The sequence below is a fragment of the Phyllobates terribilis genome, unplaced genomic scaffold (assembly GCF_046119375.1).
Source record: "Phyllobates terribilis strain yellow unplaced genomic scaffold, ASM4611937v1 Scaffold_38__1_contigs__length_12584779, whole genome shotgun sequence".
Classification (NCBI taxonomy): Eukaryota; Metazoa; Chordata; class Amphibia; order Anura; family Dendrobatidae; genus Phyllobates; species Phyllobates terribilis.
In genome coordinates this window covers 5,817,678-5,840,953 of record NW_027362798.1, presented here as the reverse complement: position 1 = coordinate 5,840,953, position 23,276 = coordinate 5,817,678, and the positions used below count along the sequence as shown (strand labels likewise).

At 48.7% G+C, this 23,276-nt stretch overlaps 1 protein-coding gene and 1 long non-coding RNA gene across 2 annotated transcripts; both read right to left on the bottom strand.

Annotated features, from left to right (window-relative positions):
• Positions 1-3,489: 3,489 nt before the first annotated feature.
• LOC141182962 (uncharacterized) lies at positions 3,490-4,613 on the bottom strand. Its single transcript, XR_012257986.1, has 3 exons — positions 4,602-4,613; positions 4,069-4,205; positions 3,490-3,580 (listed from the first exon to the last, which is right to left on the bottom strand). It is a non-coding gene; the product is annotated as an uncharacterized lncRNA (long non-coding RNA).
• Positions 4,614-4,661: 48 nt separating this feature from the next.
• On the bottom strand, positions 4,662-9,217 carry LOC141182955 (microtubule-associated serine/threonine-protein kinase 3-like). Its single transcript, XM_073661021.1, has 6 exons — positions 9,209-9,217; positions 5,619-5,784; positions 5,414-5,512; positions 5,049-5,171; positions 4,791-4,904; positions 4,662-4,693 (listed from the first exon to the last, which is right to left on the bottom strand). The coding sequence occupies exons 1-6, from the start codon at positions 9,215-9,217 to the stop codon at positions 4,662-4,664; spliced, it is 543 nt and encodes a 180-aa protein (XP_073517122.1).
• Between the last annotated feature and the right edge of the window lie 14,059 nt (positions 9,218-23,276).

Below are 23,276 nucleotides of genomic sequence, written 5' to 3'. Positions count from 1 at the left end.
CCAGGTGTACCCCCTCACAGAGGAGCAAAAAGTGAGCATCCTGGTGGCCCAATTAACCGGGGCAGCCCAAAGGGAGGTAAAGTCCTGGCCACCTGGGAGGAGGACTGTCGCAGAGATACTAACCCAGCTAACCGAGGAGGAGCTGCAGTACTACCAATACGAGGAAAGCCAAGAGGACCCGGACGGGTCTGAGGACTACCCTCAGGAGGGAGCACAAAGAGGACATAGCTACTGAAGGGAAGTAGCGTGAATAAAGAGCTGTAAATAGTTACCCGTAAGGGTACAAGGACTGCTGCTAATTAAAATATGGTCCCCGTTGGGATTAGTGAATTGTTCCCCATGTGCCCCTATCTTAAACCAGGCTGAGGACTGTGAGCAGCCATTCCTTATCCCCACTGGCCGAGGACTGAGAGCGGCCATATCCTGTAAATAATTATGTGTTTCTAGTAATTTATGGGAGTCTTTGGTGGATTTACCGGGAATCCTTTGTACATGGTTGGAGCGTAACCCAGGAATGGACTAAAGACTGTTAAGGACTCGGGGCAGGACAGACCCCTACCTGGTTACGTCTCCCTGTTTTGGTGAAATGGACACCTTACTTTTCTTCAAAGACTGCACCCAGTTGCGGACACGCCGTAACCATCTTTATGTGTTTTTCTTATTGTATTATTATTGTTTATACCTTGTTATGTTTTTCTAAAAATATGTTTAGTCCCGGAGTACTAAATTTCACTAGGGGGGAATGTGGCACCCCAGGGGTCTGGTTTCCACAGTAACAGCAATGTTATGTCTGAGAGCAGGTGGGAGGTCTCTTGGTCAGGAATCCTATGCATGCCACACCTCCTGCCCAGTCCTGGGAGGGGAAGAACTTCCCCTATATAAACCTAGGGCTGAGGCAGGGTTAGAGAGTTCAGAGGGAGAGTTCAGCCAGGAGGGCTGACAGGGAGCTGTGGCTCCGGCTGGGCCCAGCTCCTGGGCCATGCCAGAAGTAGAGACAGAGAGGAGAAGCAGCTATAGGAAAGAGAGATCAGGAGCTCTGGGGAAGTCGTTCTAAAAGGAATCAGGGGCTGGCAGCTGTAGAGCTCGCCCTGATTGAAGAGTTACCACCGGACCCGGAGTCCGAGGCTGTGGGGACTAATCCTTACCCAGCAGCAGGAACCGACCGGCAGGGGATTTCAGGTCCTCTGGCCAAGAAACCCGAAGGCACGGTCACACGCATGGGACCAGCACCGCCGTCGTGGAGCGGAAGCCACTAGAAGGCCCCGAGTCACCGGCCATACGGGTGAGCACCACACGGTACACTCAGGGACGTGGGCTACTTATACCCGCTTCTAGCAAGGTAGCCAGAAGAGTATCGTTAGTTTGGGAGGCCTACAACTCCGCCTGGCCAGGGGAGATCCCATCTGCTCAAGGACTGACCAGGCCCCAATCGCTAGCCAGTACTCCGGGAGGGTCTATCGTTGTCACCAGTAAAGACCCTGAACTACACCGTACCGTCTCTGAGTGGTTCCTGCTACCCCCATCATCCACGTCGGCTGCCTTGAGGCCATACCCCTCCCGTTGGGGGTTATACTATCACGCTGCACAATCCTACCACCGGCCTCAGCGATCTGCCCTGCAGCAGCAGCTCCTTAGCTGTACTCAACGGGTGGCGTAGTCGTCCAACATCTACCGCTAATACAGCGCCACTTAGTCTGACTACCTGGGCACGGACCGGATCACCGCCACGAGACTACAACCCTCAAGAGATCCGGCTCCGGGTAAGCTCCCGCGTGCGCAACGCAGCGCGACACAGGCCCAGGGGCGCGTCATATACACTGCACAGTACCACTTCTCTTGTCCTGTATACTGGGTGTAATTCTTAGTATCTGTATTATTCTGTATATATACACTGCACAGTACCACTTCTCTTGTCCTGTATACTGGGTGTCATTCTCAGTATCTGTATTATTCTGTATATATACACTGCACAGTGCCACTTCTCTTGTCCTGTATACTGGGTGTCATTCTCAGTATCTGTATTATTCTGTATATATACACTGCACAGTGCCACTTCTCTTGTCCTGTATACTGGGTGTCATTCTCAGTATCTGTATTATTCTGTATATATACACTGCACAGTACCACTTCTCTTGTCCTGTATACTGGGTGTAATTCTCAGTATCTGTATTATTCTGTATATATACACTGCACAGTACCACTTCTCCTGTTCTGCTGAAGAAGAGGTGGCATTGGCTTTGGGGAGGGTCAGTACTGATGGGTTTATTATTTTCTATGTCTACAATCCTATGGTTAAATAAAACTTAATCCTGAACAACTTGTTTAAAAGGGTTATCTGAAGGTTGGAAATTGTCCTCTATCATTGGGATATGGAATAATTTTCTGATTGCTGGGGGTCCAACAGCCGGGACCCCCACTGTTTCCGAGAACCAGGGATTTGAAGAGCTCTGGGTGAATGGAGCGGTAGTCGATCATTCGCACTGCAGCTCCATTCACACGTGGCTTAATAAACAACCCCTATAATGGAGTGGTGAGGGGCATGAACAAGAAAGCAAAATGTGCTGAACTTTTCATTGTGCCTCAATGGGATGAGGGGGGTGGTGATGTGGTATGTGGGCTGGTGGGGTTTGTGTGACAGGCGTGCATTTTCATTTTTCATCCCAGTCCAGCCCTGATTTATATATATATATATATATATATATATATATATAAATATATATATATATATATATATATATATATAAAAATGCTTTTAAAAGCAGAAGTGTTAATATGTATTTTTTATCGCTTAGCAGAATGCAGAGTGAAGTTTGATAGATATAAGAAAATCTCAATAAATATAGAAGTTGTTTTTTTTTTTTTTATTAAGGATAGGGTAGAAGGATAAGGGATGAACAAAATCAGGGACAGAAGCAGTAGACAAAATCATAGTCAGGAAGAAATCCGGGTCAGATACCAGGTGATCAGTTTAAAAAGCCAAGTCAGGCGAGCAGTTTGGATACAGCGGACCCTGGTGACAGAGGCATTACTGAAACAAGTCCGGGTAGAGGTGTTACAGTTAGAAGGCCACAGGTAGATGGTGAAGGTCCTTCTTTACAGGTCCAGCAGTGATGGTGGATCGGCTGTACTCCGCTAGATGCGGAGCTTTTCCGTCTTTTAGATGACACTTGGGCAACAGCGACAGCATGCAAATGCACGAGCTGCCCTGGATAGTCCACGCCGGCAGGATGATAAGATCCGGCGGAAGATGGAACCTAAGAGAAGAGAAATAAATACAATGTAAGTGATGGGACTCCATATTACATGATGCTACTGTGCGGTCAGTGTGGCCGGCCGGACAGCAGAGGAATCTTATTCACACAGATGTCCGGGGTCATTGTCAGCCATCATACATGTGACAATCCCATCACTGACAGATGACATCTGCTCCCCATGACTTATTCTCATCACTAACATCACACAACATGAAGATGATTCTCACACTTACCTCGTCTCTTTTTCCCCTTTTTCCCATTTTCTGAGTTTTGTTGGTCTATACTCAGATTCATTTCAGATTTTCTTTCCTCTTCAGTTGGAAATTCTGATCAGAAAGTAAAAAAAACTCAGTAAAGAAATATTCTTATAGGATCTGCTTTGTGTACTGTATATAGAAGAATTGTTCTAGTCCTGTCCCCTATAGTCCTGATAATCTGGCATTGCATTATTATAGGGCAGAATAAGTCCTATATACCGTTCATGACCTAATCTGAGGGGCATTAGATGTATCACTGATATGGAGCAGTAAGCGCCCTGTGTGCCGCCACGTGGTGCATCACTAATGAGCGATATTCTACTATAGGAGACGATGTCTCCTTATATTGAAGTGAGTTCCTGGATGCTAAAACGTATTTTACAGAATCCATGAAAACAATTCCTGGATAAAATGAAGGAAATAGAAATACAGTATGGGCCCATGGAAAACATAATTGGGATCCATGAAACCTGGACAACATAGGAGACCTAATACAGAAAAACCAAATATTTGAGCCTTGAAGTCAACATTCACCTTTTGATGCTGTACATACATACCTGATGATGGGGACGAGGAGGGCAAGCTGTTTATAGCATTGTCGCTATCAGATTCAGAAAGCGATTCTTTCTGCCTGTCAGGAAGAATCAGGGGGTCGGACCAGAAGACCCAGGAGGTAACTTCCAACTCTCCCATTCTATGATTTAAGAAAAACATGTAAATCACAAGTCAATGCAGAATAAAAGGGGTGGTCTCACTAGAAGAACACCGACTAGAGGGCCTAATAGGACATATGACAGTCATAGTGAGGAAGGTTTTATGCTCCAATCTACCTTCTATGGATCAGAGCGAAAAACAACTAGCAATAATGGCTGGCATGTCATACTACATCTCTCCTACAGTATGGGCAGCTCTAATACGTGTGAATGGCTGCAATTATGAGCTATTATCACCAACGGTTTCTGAAGCCAAAAGCACAATGACCGCTAATCATTGAGGCTGAATTTGATATTATGGTATTTATGTCCTATATTATGTGTTGTGCATATATATCAGCCTGGAACTCCCATTAATGACCCCATAATCTACTCACATTTCTGAGATATTTGTATTGGTTGCTGGCGTACACTCTGGAGGAGACTTCTGGTCCTCATCATTCATCTTTCTGGTAGTGATGGTACAGAGCTAAACATGGACAAAAACAAGATATGAAATACCTTTTTTTACTTTTAGAGGTCTTTTTTGTTTCACATATTTTGGATTTATTGCGTACATACGGTACTTACTTTAGAAAGCCTTTCAGAAGAAGATGTAAAATTTTGGAAGTCAAGGTTCTCATTGTTCACACTTGTACCCTCCTCATCCTCTGAGACCGAATGGTCTATTTCAGAGTGATCTACAAAAGTAATGAAGTATTATTAGAGGTTGTTAGTATAAAACAGGCGTCATTTATCACAATATTAGTGGGTACTGATTATTACATTTTATGGAAGACAAGACAAACAGCCGCTTAGTCTAGATGATGTCTTCTTCTACTTACCGATAAATAAGCTGTTGTCCACATCTGAGGCAAGCTGAGGAATGTACTCTGGCTTCTGACTTAGAAGGTTGTTAAAATCTAAGTCACTCAGGAATGGATGACTCTTGATCTCAAGTGATCCTCCTGGAAAAAGAACAAAACAAAAGTGATGTGGACATTGTCAGAGATTGCTTCACATCTGAACAGTTTAACTTAATCTGAATTAATGACATAACTGAGTCAACATGAAGGAAGAAGACTGAAAGTCATAGTGTGGAGAACTAGAAATGGACAATCTGATAGAGAAGTGTTGATCCTCAAGGACATGAGTGATAAGTGTGATAGGTGAATATTAATACTAATATGAATAGTATTATATCTCTTACCTGTCCCAAGTCTATCTGCAGGATTTGTTCTGAGCAGCTCAGTAATCAGGTTCTGTGCATTGGGAGTAGGAGCGGAATTACAATCCCAAATTATGTCACCTGTTATACAGAAAATAAAATCTCTTTACTGGACTGTAAGCTAAAGCAAAGTAAACACCTAAACCAATGTAACTGATCAAAGCAATGGTCGGATCATTCCACTTACCAATGACAATCCTGTCATAAAGCTCAGCTACAGAATCTCCATCAAATGGTACAGATCCCGTGAGAAATTTATGTAGGATTATCCCCATTGACCACCAGTCAACAGGTCTTCCATAGCCTTCTTTCAGGATGACCTCTGGGGCGATGTAATATGGGGTGCCACATAACTGGAAAACAACAGAAGATAGAGATGAAAATGATAAAATGATTATTATAACACGTTCTCGCCATAAAAACACAATGACAAAAGATAAAATATCAATGGAAACGTTCTCTAGAAATGAAGAATGTAGAGAAGACACAATAGTGTGATGAGATTTGTAAAGAAAAAAAAACATATGCCAAAGGCAAGGTGAACAGATGGGGTATATTAGTTAACCAAATACCAAAGCAAAACAAAGAAAACCCCTTAAAATATAATCTTTAATAGCTACATTTAAAAGCACCCATATCAATATATGAAGACAAAATCCATAAAATGTACAATATATGGGTAGTGGGATAAACGTAGGATAATTGACATGCAGGCTTGCCCTAGAGATCCCAAATGGGCTGAGATCCCGCCTGCCAGTGGAGGTTGACACCCTAGCTAATCGGTTTGGCGCCCCCCTCCACATCGGCACTCCCTCCGTGACGCTATCCACCCCTAGACAGACATACACATATACAGATAATGATGAAAGGCAGACAGTCATGTTGCTGCTAACATGCTGAATGAAAAAAAGGCAATATTCAATGTATCAATTATATGGAAACAGGGAAGCTGATATAATGTAGTTCCACTAGTACAGATAGGATATCAAATGCACCAATCTATACACAATTCAGTATGATATATAAACCATCATTCAGAAGCCTATTATAGATACATAAAGTACATTAGTGCTGGCAATTACGGGCAACAAGAACAATATTATAAAAGCACGTGTGCTCAATTAACGGTAAACATAGGAACATAAATATGTCCAAAGTAGTAACAAGTCACCTATATAATGACATTGAGCATGAAGATAATAGTCTAGGACAGACGGTATATATAGACAACCTCATAACCACCCTGGCTAATCTATAGTCAGGACTGATCTACACAGGACACGTCCAAATGTTGGGACAGAGCATTATCCAGTGTGCGAATTACAAAAAAAGTTGCCAAAAAAGCATTTTAGTCAGCAGTAACCAGAGGACTTATCTGTAAATTGTCCCAACACGTTTCTCCCCCTCCTAATTTGGGGTTCATCAGGGGATCATATTAGGAGATAGCCACAATGAGTCAGTGGACAGACGCGGGAGATAAATACACCCCGATCGGAGAATACTGCTGCCGCCACATTTTATGGATTTTGTCTTTATATATTGATATGGGTGCTTTTAAATGTATCTATTAAAAGTTATATTTAAGATCTTTCTTTGCTTTGGTCCTTGGAGATTTGTAAAGAACAATCTAAATTCCTGTAAGTGTTACCCACCTCACGGTCCAGGAACTCCCTGGTGATGTCCTCCGCTAATTCCTTGTAGGTGTTGGTTTTTGGCATCATGACACCAACTTTTGAAATCCCAAAATCGGTAACTTTTATGTGTCCAGCAGATGTAATCAGGAGGCTGTGGAAGAGAAGATGGTTTTAGCCTCACAGACCGTATGATAATAAATGATAACTTCCCCCCTTTATTATACTACGAGGGGCACTTACTTATCCGGCTTCAGGTCTCTGTGCACCACACCGTAGCTATGGAGGTATTCCACAGCAAGAACCGCTTCTCCAAAGTATAAGCGGGCCAAGGGGACAGATAGAGGACCCCTGGTGCTTAGGAGGGTCTCACAGTCGCCACCTATAGAAGAAAGGAAATATGACCGGTGAGTGGTTTATACAGCAGATCACCATGATGTATAATGGGAAGTGAGCGGAGACATTGGGATAGGAGAGAATATAAACAGATATAATGTATAGTGCACATAATATTAGTCTGAATCGATGGAGAAATGTCCTCCATGTAACTAATAACATAAAGTGATGTCACATCTCGTCTACAGCTGGAGATACTGACATGCTCAGTGCGGACTTACAGGGAGATCACACAGACTGTGGCGTACAGAGAAATCTCAGGGCCCCATAGCAAAAGTTCTAACTGCACGCCCCTTCAAAAAAAAACCCTTATTGAAGTCAATCGATGTTCTCAACAGCAATACACCTTTTATAGCCATTTTAGCGTATGATGCTCCCAAAAATGCCCCCACCCACAGACTGAGTTAGATATCCCCACAGTGAAATCTTAATCCAGTTTCACCTTACAGATATGATGTAGCACCTGTCTATAATGTCCCCACTCAGTATGAGGCCAGTCACAGCCCCCTACTTAGTATAATGGCGCCCAAACCCCCCCCTACTTAATATAATGGCCCCCATAGCCCCTCAGACAATATAATGGTCTCCACCACTGCCAATCAGTATGATGGCCCCCAAAGCCAATCAAACAGAATTAGGATCCCCACACAGAATAAGGACCCCCACTGCACACCATTCAATATGAGGACCCCCAGGGGGTGTAGGGGCATGTACAGTCACCAACTCAATATAGCGGCATTCACAGTCCCCCATAGCCCCACACACGGCACACCATTCAGTATTATGGTACCCACAACCCTCAATTCTCAGTATTATGGCTTCCACCAATCTCACAACTCAGTATTATGCCCCCACCAGCCCAACAACTAAGTATAATTGCTCTCACCAGCCCCACCACTCAGTATTATGGCCCTCAGCAGCCCCACCACTCAGTGTTATTGCCCCCAACAGTCCCTCCACTTAGTAGTAAGGCACACAATAGCCCCACTACTCAGTATTATGGCCCCCACCAGCCTCAAGACTCAGTATTATGGCGCTCACCAGCCCCACCACTCATTGTTACGGCCCCTACCAGCCCCACCACTTAGTAGTAAGGCACCCACCACTCAGTACTACCACCTCCACCAGCCCCACCTCTCAGTATTATGGCCCCCACCAGCATCAACACTCAGTATTATCGCTCTCACCAACCCCACTACTCAGAATTATGGCCCTTATTAGCCCCACCACTCAGTGTTATGGCCCCCACCAGCCCCACCACTTAGTAGTAAGGCACCCACCAGCCCCACCACTCAGTACTATAGCCCCCACCAGCCCTACCTCTCAGTATTATGACCCCCACCACTACTTAGTGTTATGGCCCCCACCAGCCTCACCACTTAGAATTATCGCCCTCACCAGCCTCACCACTCAGTATTATGGCCACAACCAGCCCTACCACTCAGCATATGGTCTCCACCTGCCCCATCACTCAGTGTTATGGCCCCCACCAGCCCCACCTGTGCAGTGTAAGTACTGAGACTCCACACTACAGATGCAATATTGTGGCGTCATCGAAGAACCTGCAGTACACGGAGTCTCGGACCCATCTGCGGAGGCTGAATGGTGGATTTAGGAACCTTTGGCTCCCTGATCCACCATTGTTTTCATCGGTATTCATATTCTGACAATGTGAATACCACTGAAATTGTGATGACAGGTGGTGGAATGGGGCCCAGTGCCGAGCGGTGCCAGGCCCGATCTGACTCACTGGCACCATAGCACTGCTGCACACAGATCAATGAATTTCCAGGCATCTTGGTAATAGAAAACCTACAGTAAATGCACTGTGAGGATGTAACTGTCCTAATTTTCCTAATTATATGAGCAGTGATAAGATGTAAGCAGACATGGGCTGAATATACTACAATATACATGTCCTACCTCCTACATACTCCATGACCATACACAGGTGAGATTTCGTTGGAAAGGAGCAGAGCATGGAGACCACGAAGGGACAATCAGCGAATGTTAGGATGTCCCTCTCCAGAAAGGCCAATGCCACTCTTTTTGGAGTGTTCAGGTTTCGCTTGAACATTTTCTTCAAAGCAAAGATCTGGTGTGAGTCTTTATGGTGCGCTAAGTAGACGGCACTGGAGAGAAAGAGAATCAATGGTTAGAATGAATCTTTACTACAAGAACATCTATAGAAGTCATTATATAATGTTTTGTACTAATGTTTAATGCTAGAAGTCTGTCCGTCACTGGAAGTCCATGTCTAGAATTTGATAAAAGATCACTACATAGATCACCTATGGGAGGTGTCCACAATGCCACGTCCGCCGGAGCCCTCACCCAGGTCACATTACAGATGAGAGAATCTACTGAAATTATTCTTGGGCAGATTCACTACATTAGACCAGTAGATACGATTCAGTGCAAATAAAAGTTGGCCCAAATTAAAAGTGCTCCAATTGCCATAACATGACGTTAATTATGCTCCCGCATACCCCAAGACATAACAACATACTAAATGGAGGGGAGCGAAGGAGCTACAAAAAATGAAACCCATTATAGCCACTTGTCCTCTGTGCCAGTCTTTATTGCTGAGACCAGTGAGTAGACTCACATGGTCATGGTGGAGGATGGGGGGTGCAGATGTCATTGATGAAATTTCGTGTCACCCCCTCACTTGACCATGTGTTGCCAATTACTCTTATCAGTTCGCTAATGGATTCCGAAAAGAACAGACCGGTGCGGAGGAGGGGGAAGCTCTGATGGGGGTGGCAGTGTAAGAACAGATGAGGGTCTAGGACAGGCAGGTGTAATATATTATTCTATTTTAATCCCTTTCCTTAACAGTTTGTTTTCCTACAGATCATATAATTTCCCTATGATAACACTGAAGGGCAGAGCACAGAGTCTGGAGCATTGTCATTGGGAACCTTGAGAAACGTGGATTATGCCAACAGAAAACTCACCCAAAACTTCCACTGCTGATCAGTTTGGATGTCCCATAGTCGCTCTTATGCGGCTGTCTTGACGGGGTCAATGATTTGATCACGCTCTATAAAAGAATAAGAAATTATATAAAGATATAGAAGCTGCTGGAAAAAAGCTCTAGATGCAAAAACGTCTCCCTTCTGTCATCTCCTCTTAGAATAGAGACATCCCATGGTTATATGGGGACAATACTGGACGTGTCATTCCCACCCCATAATCTGGTGATACACCGTCATCTCTCTCCATGATACTTACACCGTCAGATTGTTGGATCTCCGGGATCTCACAGATTCTACTGTCAGCATACGCCAACACAGTTGTTTCTAAAAGAGTGAAAAAATTATGAAGAAATAAAATGTATTAGACGATATTAATCCTACATATATATTACAACAATATAACTCAGACATGACAAGATGTCTGTAAATGGGAATAATACTTATTATATAGGGATTCCAAATATGTGAACGTACGGCGCATCCATGAATAAATGTAATGGAAATGATGGAGGACCCCCCAATGATCACATGAATGAGGACCCCCCCACCCTCGCTGTACATGTGAGTGATGGTAAGAGAGCTGAAGCATAGGAGCAATATGCAGATTATCCTGGAAGTGCACTGGGGGCGTGTCACAGTATGGATTTCTTCTTCCACGCCCCCAGTGCACTTCCATGCTGATTTGTATACGGCTTCTACATTAGATTTCCCTTGACTGAGACATTGGTTTTCTGCAAAAAATTATTACAGAGAAATGGCCAGTACAGTCATACCACAATATGCAAAAATGTGCTGACAGGCTCCCATTACACAGAATATACAGAGTAAATGTAAGATTATTCCCTGTTCTGTATAATATCTGGATATTTCTTGTAGGAGGTCGGGTGATCGGCTTACCTGTAGTCAGATCGCTGTTCAGTCCCGGGATTAGATTTTGCTCGTCTTTGGTGTCGCCTTCTGCTGTTTCCTGGTAGATATAATATATATAATTAACATGTGGAACCTTACACTAAATCATCACATAGATAAATCAGGAAGGACTAAACCTGCATTTACAGATGCAGCCAATTGTAACTGTACAAATCAGACGTGTGCTAGAGAAGATGACGGCTCCTTACCAGGCGTTCCAATGAGCGAGCCGGACGCTCCAGTACACACAGGACTTTTTCGGCCAGGTCTTTAATAAAAGCCAAATCTCCATATTGAGATCTTTCTTCAGCCTAAAAAGAGGAAAAGAAACAAAAAGGAAAATTTTGAGATGAGAAAGGTCACAATGGAGGAGGCCGCCATTGTATGTGACATTTGCTCCTCTCTGCAGATACAATAACTCTGGGGACTCATCGTGTTTTATATTGGAGGAAAGAAACTTCTATCCCACCATTATCTATAATATAACCAGGGATGGGTCCTTCTTTCAGAAGCCGCTATAGACTGCGCAAGCGCACTGTACCTGCACAATGTGGCCGCAGATAGAAGAACACATCCAGACCGGGAGGAGGACGGGGATGGAGGAGGAGTGTGGTGCCAGAAATAGAGGTATGCGTCATTTCATCATGGCTATGGGGGGTCTCCTGCTAAAAGTGGGGAGGCTATGGAGGCAGTGGCGTACCGCCAATGGCGGCAGGCCACGCCACTGCTATGGGGCCCGTGAGCCGGGGGGGGGCCCATAGCAGTCGCCTGCACCGTGTATGCCCCGCAGCGGGGCCCTTGCAACAGGCTCCGCTCCCAGGCCCGGCGTTAGCACCCGGGCAAGTGTCGGGTCCCTGAGCAGGCGGGGGGCCCCGCTCCGCTCAGGGCCCCGGCACAATACTTACCTCTCCCCGTGCCTCCGCAGCTCCGGTGTCTTCCGCGTCCTGTGCTGTGACGTCTCAGGTTAGAGGGTGGGATGACGTCTTTCCACCACACCCTCTGCTGAGCAGTCACAGTGCAGAGCGGGAAGACAGCGACGCTGAGGAGTCCAGAGCAGAGCAGCGGCAGCAGGTGAGGTGAGTATGTCATTTTTTTTTTTTTTTAATGTATGGAGGCCTGGGGCCCATACACTATATAAGGGCTCGTACACTGTATGGAGGACTATATGGGGGCCCATACACTGTGTGGAGGACTATATGAGGGGCAGTATACTGTATGGATGACTATATGGGGGCCAGTATACTGTATGGAGGACTATATGGGGGCCAGTATTCTGTAGGGAGGACTATATGGGGGCCAGTATTCTGTAGGGAGGACTATATGGGGGCCCATACACTGTGTGGAGGACTATATGAGGGCCAGTATACTGTATTGAGGACTATATGGGACTATATGGGGGCCAGTACACTGTATGGAGGACTATATGGGGGCCAGTATTCTGTATGGAGGACTATATGGGGGCCAGTATACTGTATGGAGGACTATATGGGGGCCAATACACTGTATGGAGGGCTATATTGGGACCCATACACTGTGTGGAGGACTATATGAGGCCAGTATTCTCTATAGAGGACTATAAGGAGGCCGGTATACTGTATGGAGGACTATATGGGGGCCAGTACACTGTATGGAGGACTATATGCAGGCCAGTATACTGTATGGAGAGGACTATATGGGGGCCAGTATTCTGTATGAAGAATGTCTTATACTGTGTGGAGGACCATAGGGAGTGCATTATACTGTGTGGAGGACCATAGGGAGTGCATTATACTGTGTGGAGGACCATTGGGAGTGCATTGTACTGCGTGGAGGACCATAGGGAGTGCATTATACTGTGTGGAGGACCATGGTGAGTGCATTATACTGTGTAGAGGACCATGGCGAGTGCATTATACTGTGTGGAGTACCATGGCGAGTGCATTATACTGTGTGGAGAGGTGTGGGGCCATTATACTACATGGAGGGCTGTGTGGGGGTCACAGTTGGGGGATCATACTGTGTTGGAGTCACCATACTTTGCCTTGAGAGTTGAGGTGGGGTACGGTAGAGTCATTATACTGTGCATGTGGAGGAATTCACCATGGGGGTAACATACTGTGTTTAGGGGGGGCACTGTTGTTGGCATCATACCTTATGGGGAAATAAAAGAGGAATCTAGGACTTCAGCAGGAGAAAAATTACTGTGTAAAGGCTGGAAAGTTATGAGATATGCTCTTCCTTGATCCCCGACAATTTTCACTTTTTTGGAGGGGCTCCATTTAGCGCTTCTGCTATGGGGCCCCATGATTCCTATGTACGCCTCTGTATGGAGGTCTCCTGCTGGACGTGGAGAGGCAATGGGGGTCTCCTGCTGGACGTGGGGAGGCTATGGGGGTCTCCTGCTGGATGTGCGGAGGCTATGGGGGTCTCCTGATGGACATGCAGAGGCTATGGGGGTCTCCTGCTGGACATGCAGAGGCTATAGGGGTCTCCTGCTGGACGTGAGGAGGCTATGGCGGTCTCCTGCTGGACATGCGGAGGCTATGAGGGTCTCCTGCTGGACATGCGGAGGCTATGGGGGTCTCCTGCTGGACGTGCGGAGGCTATGGGGGTCTCCTGCTGGACGTGCAGAGGCTATGGGGGTCTCCTGCAGGACGTGCGGAGGCTATGGGGGTCTCCTGCTGGACGTAGGGAGGCCATGGGGGTCTCCTGCTCGATGCGTTGAGGCTATGAGGGTCTCCTGCTGGATGTGGGGTGGTTATGGGGGTCTCTTGCTGGACATGGGGAGTCTATGGGAGTCTCCTGCTGGACGTGCAGAGGCTATGGGGGTTTCCTGCTGGACGTGGGGAGGCTATGGGGGTCTCCTGCTGGACGTGGGGAGGCTTTGAGGGTCTCCTGCTGGACCGGGGAAGGCTATGGGGGTCTCCTGCTAGACGTGTGAATGCTATGGGGGTCTTCTGCTGGACGTGGGGAGGCTATCGGGGTCTCTTGCTGGACATGCAGATGCTAAGGGGGTCTCCTGCTGGAGGGGTGGAGGCTATGGAGGTCTCCTGCTGGACGTGGGGAGTCTATGGGAGTCTGCTGCTGGACGTGCAGAGGCTATGGGGTCTCCTGCTGGACGTGGGGAGGCTATAGGAGTCTCCTACTGGATGTTGGGAGGCTATGGGGGTCTCCTGCTGGACATGAGGAGTTTATGGGGTTCTACTGCTGTACATGGGGAGGTTATGCGGTATCTTGCTCAATGCATTGAGGCTATGGGGGTCTCCTGCTGGACGTGTGGAGGCTATGAGGGTCTCCTGCTGGACGTGAGAAGTCTATGGGAGTCTCCTGCTGGACGTGCAGAGGCTATGGGAGTCTCCTGCTGGACATGCAGAGGATATGGGGGTCTCCTGCTGGATGTGGGGAGGCTATGGGGGTCTCCTGCTGGATGTGCGGAGGCTATGGGGGTCTCCTGCTGGACGTGTGGAGGCTATGGGGGTCTCCTGCTGGATGTATGGAGGCTATGGGGGTCTCCTGCTGGAGGTGGGGAGGCTATGCGGGTCTCCTGCTGGACATGCGGAGGCTATGGGGGTCTCCTGCTGGATGTATGGAGGCTATGGGGGTGTCCTGCTGGATGTGGGGAGGCTATGGGGGTCTCCTGCTGGATGTATGGAGGCTATGGGGGTCTCCTGCTGGATGTGGGGAGGCTATGGGGGTCTCCTGCTGGATGTGCGGAGGCTATGGGGGTCTCCTGCTGGACGTGTGGAGGCTATGGGGGTCTCCTGCTGGATGTATGGAGGCTATGGGGGTCTCCTGCTGGAGGTGGGGAGGCTATGCGGGTCTCCTGCTGGACATGCGGAGGCTATGGGGGTCTCCTGCTGGATGTATGGAGGCTATGGGGGTGTCCTGCTGGATGTGGGGAGGCTATGGGGGTCTCCTGCTGGATGTATGGAGGCTATGGGGGTCTCCTGCTGGATGTGGGGAGGCTATTGGGGTCTCCTGCTGGATGTGCGGAGGTTATGGGGGTCTCCTGCTGGATGTGTGGAGGCTATGGGGGTCTCCTGCTGGACGTGGGAAGGCTATGGGGGTCTCCTGCTGGATGTGGGGAGGCTATGAGGGTCTCCTGCTGGACCAGGGGAGGCTATGGGGGTCTCCTGCTGGATGTGCGGAGGCTATGAGGTTCTCCTGCTGGACATGGGGAGGCTATGGGGTCTCCTGCTGGATGTGTGGAGGCTAAAGGGGTCTCCTTCTGGATGTGGGGAGGCTATGGGGTTCTCCTGCTGGACATGGGGAGGCTATGGGGGTCTCCTGCTCTATGCGTTGAGGCTATGAGGGTCTCCTGCTGGATGTGGGGAGGCTATGGGGGTCTCTTGCTGGATGTGGGGAGGTTATGAGGGTCTCCTGCTGGACCACGGGAGGCTATGGGGTCTCCTGCTAGACCTGCGGAGGCTATGGGGGTTTCCTGCTGGACGTGGGGAGGCTATAGGGGTCTCCTGCTCGATGCATTGAGGCTATGGGGGTCTCCTGCTGGATGTGTGGAGGCTCTGGGGGTCTCCTGATGGACGTGGGGAGGCTATGGGGGTCTCCTGCTGGATGTGGGGAGGCTATGAGGGTCTCCTGCTGGACCGGGGGAGACTATGGGGGTCTCCTGCTAGACGTGTGGAGGCTATAGGGGTCTCCTGCTGGACGTGGGTAGGTTATAGGGGTCTCCTGCTTTATGCATTGAGGCTATGGGGGTCTCCTGCTGGATGCAGGGAGGCTATGGGGGTCTTCTGCTGGACGTGGGGAGGCTATCGGGGTCTCTTGCTGGACATGCAGATGCTAAGGGGGTCTCCTGCTGGAGGGGTGGAGGCTATGGAGGTCTCCTGCTGGACGTGGGGAGTCTATGGGAGTCTGCTGCTGGACGTGCAGAGGCTATGGGGTCTCCTGCTGGACGTGGGGAGGCTATAGGAGTCTCCTACTGGATGTTGGGAGGCTATGGGGGTCTCCTGCTGGACATGAGGAGTTTATGGGGTTCTACTGCTGTACATGGGGAGGTTATGCGGTATCTTGCTCAATGCATTGAGGCTATGGGGGTCTCCTGCTGGACGTGTGGAGGCTATGAGGGTCTCCTGCTGGACGTGAGAAGTCTATGGGAGTCTCCTGCTGGACGTGCAGAGGCTATGGGAGTCTCCTGCTGGACATGCAGAGGATATGGGGGTCTCCTGCTGGATGTGGGGAGGCTATGGGGGTCTCCTGCTGGATGTGCGGAGGCTATGGGGGTCTCCTGCTGGACGTGTGGAGGCTATGGGGGTCTCCTGCTGGATGTATGGAGGCTATGGGGGTCTCCTGCTGGAGGTGGGGAGGCTATGCGGGTCTCCTGCTGGACATGCGGAGGCTATGGGGGTCTCCTGCTGGATGTATGGAGGCTATGGGGGTGTCCTGCTGGATGTGGGGAGGCTATGGGGGTCTCCTGCTGGATGTATGGAGGCTATGGGGGTCTCCTGCTGGATGTGGGGAGGCTATGGGGGTCTCCTGCTGGATGTGCGGAGGCTATGGGGGTCTCCTGCTGGACGTGTGGAGGCTATGGGGGTCTCCTGCTGGATGTATGGAGGCTATGGGGGTCTCCTGCTGGAGGTGGGGAGGCTATGCGGGTCTCCTGCTGGACATGCGGAGGCTATGGGGGTCTCCTGCTGGATGTATGGAGGCTATGGGGGTGTCCTGCTGGATGTGGGGAGGCTATGGGGGTCTCCTGCTGGATGTATGGAGGCTATGGGGGTCTCCTGCTGGATGTGGGGAGGCTATTGGGGTCTCCTGCTGGATGTGCGGAGGTTATGGGGGTCTCCTGCTGGATGTGTGGAGGCTATGGGGGTCTCCTGCTGGACGTGGGAAGGCTATGGGGGTCTCCTGCTGGATGTGGGGAGGCTATGAGGGTCTCCTGCTGGACCAGGGGAGGCTATGGGGGTCTCCTGCTGGATGTGCGGAGGCTATGAGGTTCTCCTGCTGGACATGGGGAGGCTATGGGGTCTCCTGCTGGATGTGTGGAGGCTAAAGGGGTCTCCTTCTGGATGTGGGGAGGCTATGGGGTTCTCCTGCTGGACATGGGGAGGCTATGGGGGTCTCCTGCTCTATGCGTTGAGGCTATGAGGGTCTCCTGCTGGATGTGGGGAGGCTATGGGGGTCTCTTGCTGGATGTGGGGAGGTTATGAGGGTCTCCTGCTGGACCACGGGAGGCTATGGGGTCTCCTGCTAGACCTGCGGAGGCTATGGGGGTTTCCTGCTGGACGTGGGGAGGCTATAGGGGTCTCCTGCTCGATGCATTGAGGCTATGGGGGTCTCCTGCTGGATGTGTGGAGGCTCTGGGGGTCTCCTGATGGACGTGGGGAGGCTATGGGGGTCTCCTGCTGGATGTGGGGAGGCTATGAGGGTCTCCTGCTGGACCGGGGGAGACTATGGGGGTCTCCTGCTAGACGTGTGGAGGCTATAGGGGTCTCCTGCTGGACGTGGGTAGGTTATAGGGGTCTCCTGCTTTATGCATTGAGGCTATGGGGGTCTCCTGCTGGATGCAGGGAGGCTATGGGGGTCTTCTGCTGGATGTGGGGAGGCTATGGGGGTCTCCTGTTGGAGGTGGGGGGCTATGGGGGTCTCCTGCTGGAGGTGGGGAGGTTATGGGGTTCTCCTGCTGGACATGGGGAGGGTATGGGGGTCTTCTGCTGGACGTGGGGAGACTATAGGGGGTCTCCTGTTGGAGGTGGGGAGGCTATGGGGGTCTCCTGCTGGACGTGTTTAGGCTATGGGGGTCTCCTGATGGACATGGGGAGGCTATGGGGGTCTCCTGCTGGACGTGGGGAGGCTATGAGGGTCTCCTGCTGGACCGGGGGAGACTATGGGGGTCTCCTGTTAGATGTGCGGAGGCTATAGGGGTCTCCTGCTGGACGTGGGGAGGTTATAGGGGTCTCCTGCTTGATGCATTGAGGCTATGGGGGTCTCCTGCTGGACGTAGGGAGGCTATGAGGGTCTCCTGCTGGATGTGGGGTGGCTATGGGGGTCTCTTGCTGGACGTGGGGAGTTTATGAGAGTCTCCTGCTGGACGTAGGGAGGCTATGGGGGTCTCCTGCTGGACGTAGGGAGGCTATGGGGGTCTTCTGCTGGACGTGGGGAGGCTATGGGGGTCTCCTGCTGGACGTGGGGAGGCTATGGGGGTTTGCGTGTGCGCATACTACGCTATCCGGCTCCATTTTATTGAAGACACTCTATGTGTGAATTCGCAGACACAGTGTCTTTAAAAAAATGGTGCCGAAATTGTACCAATAAAAATGCTTGTCACCAGGGTGTAGAACGGGTTCAATTATCTATATGGAGAAGTTTTGTGCGGAGCGTCCGCTATTTACCTGCTGTAGTAATGTCCTGATGTTATGAAGTAAATCCGTCACATACTCTGAGGTGAGATGACCTTGTTGGTATTTGGTCAGGCAGTTCCTTACTAGCTGCACCACCAGCCGGTGAGTGAAGCTGAGGACGCCATCGGGTGGTAGAAGCACAATGTTAGGGCGATTGTTGATAAGAATACCCCATAGCGCTTGTACCTGAAAATTATCCAGAAAAAATCCGGCCATAGTGAGAAACTGTAAGTGCGCTCAGTAACTAGCTATGGAGCCAAAATGGCACCCGCTACCCTGTGTACATTGTAGAAGTAGTGACTGTGAGCTGTGATGTCATAATGGGCGAGCATCACCAGTGATGTCATGATGGAATCTTGTGATAGAATCTTCAAGAGGCGACTCTGCACAAACAGATGCTGCCGAGCAATGTGTACAGTGGAAACTCCATAGAATAAAATCCATCTCCATGTTATCATGACCGTTCTCTTTTATTTCCAATTAGAACACAACCAGTATAAGGGTAAGTTCACACGTTGCATTTTTGCAGCATTTTTTGTTCAACAAAAACCAAACTGGTGGCAGGAAAAACATTGAGTAAAATACGCACGTTTTTGCTGTGTTTTTAATTGTTTTTTTTCTCATTCATTTGAATTGGTGAAAAACGCTGCAACGGCCCTAAAACGATTGACAAGCTGCAGAATACTAAAAACACTAGAAAAGAAACGCAGCATGTGAATGAGACTTCAGAAATCTCATTCACTAAGCTCGTACTTTAAAGTGCAGTGTTATTGCCGCAGAAAAACAGCCAATTGTGAACACACCCAAAAGATATACTCCGTCATATGGGAAATAATGTGTAGGTTTATTCCTCATTTGTCTTTTTTTTCTCCATAGAACATTTTAGTTTACTATTAACAACTGTGACAAATATTGAAGGTATTGAAGAATTAATAAAAAGTGATAAATCATTTACATCATTGTCATTGATCGTTGTGTCTTTATAAAGTTCAATCCTTTACCTTGTTGTGTTTAGGTCGCGAGATCGTGCAGCTGCAGGAGGGGTGAGCCGCTGTCAGTCGGCCAGACTCCCTATAAAGCCGGTTTCACACGTCCATATATTTCCAGTACCGGAAAGGAAAAAACGGTACCAGAGATATCCGTGTCCCGTGTCCCTGTTTGTCACACGTGTGGCAACAGTGTGCCGCATCAGGATCACACGTACCGGCACCTGGGAATTAGCGTTACATTTTAGTGGGTTTGATATGGTTATTTCTGCTAACATCCATCCACAGTTTTAGTAAAGTGCCGTGAGCAGCAGAAAGTGCACACAGTGTAAGATCCTCACCATGGTCCTCCACACAGTGTAAGACTCTCGCCATGGTCCTCCACACAGTATAAGACACTCGCCATGGTCCTCCACGCAGATTAATGCACTCCCTAAGGTCCTCCACACAGTATAATGCACTCCCTAAGGTCCTCCACACAGTATAATGAACTCCCTATGGTTCTGACGCGCCCCTGGGCCTGTGTCGCGCAGCGTTGCACACGCGGGAGCTTACCCGGAGCCGGATCTGTTGAGGGTTGTAGTCTCGTGGCGGTGACCCGGTCCGTGCCCAGGGAGTCAGACTAAGTGGCGCTGTATTAGCGGTAGATGTTGGACGACTACGCCACCCGTTGAGTACAGCTAAGGAGCTGCTGCTGCAGGGCAGACCGCTGAGGCCGGTGGTAGGATTGTGCAGCGTGACAGTATAACCCCCAACGGGAGGGGTATGGCCTCAGGGCAGCCGACGTGGATGATGGGGGTAGCAGGAACCACTCAGAGACGATGCGGTGTAGTTCAGGGTCTTTACTGGTGACAAAGATAGACCCTCCCGGAGTACTGGCTAGCGGTTGGGGCCTGGTCAGTCCTTGAGCAGATGGGATCTCCCCTGGCCAGGCGGAGTTGTAGGCCTCCCAAACTAACGATACTCTTCTGGCTACCTTGCTAGAAGCGAGTATAAGTAGCCCACGTCCCTGAGTGTACCGTGTGGTGCTCACCCGTATGGCCGGTGACTCGGGGCCTTCTAGTAGCTTCCGCTCCACGACGGCGGTGCTGGTCCCATGCGTGTGACCGTGCCTTCGGGTTTCTTGGCCAGAGGACCTGAAATCCCCTGCCTGACGGATTCTGCTGCTGGGTAGGAGTTAGTCCCCACAGCCTCGGACTCCGGGTCCGGTAAGAAATCTTCTCAGTCAGGGCGAGCTCTGCAGCTGCCAGCCCCTGACTCTTTGTAACACTGCTCCCACAGAGCTCCTGTTGTTTCTTCCTATGCTGCTTCTCTTCTCTACTTCTGGCATGGCCCAGGAGCTGGGCCCAGCCGGAGCCACAGCTCCCTGTCAGCCCTCCTGGCTGAACTCTCCCTCTGAACCCTCTAACCCTGCCTCAGCCCCAGGTTTATACAGGGGAAGTTCTTCCCCTCCCAGGACTGGGCAGGAGGTGTGGCATGCATAGGATTCCTGACCAAGAGACCTCCCACCTGCTCTCAGACATAACATTGCTGTTACTGTGGAAACCAGACCCCTGGGGTGCCACAGTTCTCCACACAGTATAATGAACTCCCTATGGTTCTCCACACAGTACATTGCACTCCCTATGGTCTTCCACTAAGTATAATGCACTCCCTATGGTCCTCCATGCAGTAAAATGCACTCCCTATGGTCCTCCACGCAGTATAATGAACTCCCTATGGTCTTCCACGCAGTATAGTTCACTCCCTATGGTCTTCCACACAGTATAATGCACTCCCTATGGTCATCCACACAGTATAACGTACTCCCTATGGTCCTCCACACAGTATAATGCACACCCTATGGTCCTCCACACAGTATAATGCACACCCCATGGTCCTCCACACAGTATAATGCACTCGCCATGGTCCTGCACACAGTATAATGCACTCCCCATGGTCCTGTACGCAGTATAGTGCAGCCCCCCAAAGAGTAAAATGCGGTCCCCCACCATAGGGTAAAATGCAGCCCCAGTCCTCCAGTATTATCAGGACACACTGATTTAAAAATAAATAAATAAATAAATACATACTTACCGCTCCTCGTTCCCTGCTGCTTCAGTCTCTGCAGCTGATCACCTCAGCAGCTGCCAGCTCCACTGTCTGACACAGCGTGGCGCGTCATCATGCCGCTGCGTCAGACGCAGAGGAGGAATGATGGGAGAGGGAGTGTCACATGAAGCTCCCTCCTCCATCATTGCTTTCAACCAGGGCCGGCTCCAGGTTTTCGTGGGCCCTGGGCGAAAGGGTCTCAGTGGGCCCCTGTAACACTGTAAAATAATACTCTTTCTGTATTATTTTTTTCTACTGAGGACTTCGCAAAGTATCAATATCACGATATTCTTATAAAAAAAATGTATCTATTTATTCTTGGATTGTCCATTAAATAGAATCAGATTGCAGCAGGTACATACAATAATTAGTTATAAAGTAATTGTCCATTTGTCCATAATTAGCTTAATTGTTGAGATTCACCCATCTTTCCTTGGATCCTGGCTGGTAAATCATGTCTTTGTCCAGCACGTGTCCAGGCCTACATGTCAGATACTTCTCAGCATGAAGATTCTGTGTCTTGTGGGGTGGGCAGAGCAAGAGAGCCCCCCCCTTTCTGTACCATGGGCTTTTATAGCCGGTCGTATGGCACACCTGTTCTACATATGGTAGTGAACCAAAAATACACACACAAATAGCGCATGTCAACTAGACACGATGGCTGAGGCATAGAACTCAGATTTAAGAAAAATGATTATCGAATAATAATTATTTAACATTCCCCCCTTTTTGAGGATAAAAAGGACTGAAAAATCCTCAAAAGAAGACAGGTTTATCATTAGGATAACAATCATTTTTTTTCCTTTTCTTCTTCCTTGGCAATATTATTAAATTTCCATAATAATAATAATAATAATAATAATATCAATATCTGATTATTGTTATATAATGATGTGAATTCATGTTATGGTAAGCCGTGACTAATATTCATTTAATATGTATAATTATACTTCCCTATATCTAAATCGAAGCTATCGCGGGTTCAATCGTCATCATCTGATGTCATCGGGTCGTCGTCTCGTCTTCTTCTTGGTTCTTTTATAACAGTCTTTAGATGAAAACTCCTTTGAAATAAATGACAGCGTGTAGATATTGTACAGTCCATAATTGTATTCATTATTGTGCAGTCTATAAACTGTATTCTTTATTAGAAAGATCATGTGTCAATTGATAAGAAAAAACAAAGTCCATGGATGAAATGTAGCTTTAATATCTGTGTGATGTCACCTGGACTTACGTTGGATAGTTCTGGAATCTTCCGTGTCGTCCGCACTGGTCTCGTGTCACTTTTGGAACAGATGTGACGTCTTTGGTCAGTAAAGCAAGGGTTAACTTGACACTTCCCTGCTTTATATAGCCCCATAACCAGTACTCAGTCCTTTATATACAGGACACATATGCCAGGTATTACCTGTTCACCAGCTTTCATTGAAGCGTTGCAGGTGATAGGAAACCACTGGAACGTGATGAAACTTGAACACAACACAGTTCATATAGGATCATCGTCCTCTGCC

Coding starts and splice junctions, on each gene's coding strand:
- LOC141182955 (XM_073661021.1), bottom strand. Junction 5,513..5,618: donor TTATGACAGGATTGTCATTG/GTAAGTGGAATG, acceptor TCTGTATAACAG/GTGACATAATTTGGGATTGT. Junction 4,694..4,790: donor TGAAAGGCTTTCTAAAGTAA/GTACCGTATGTA, acceptor GTCCATGTTTAG/CTCTGTACCATCACTACCAG.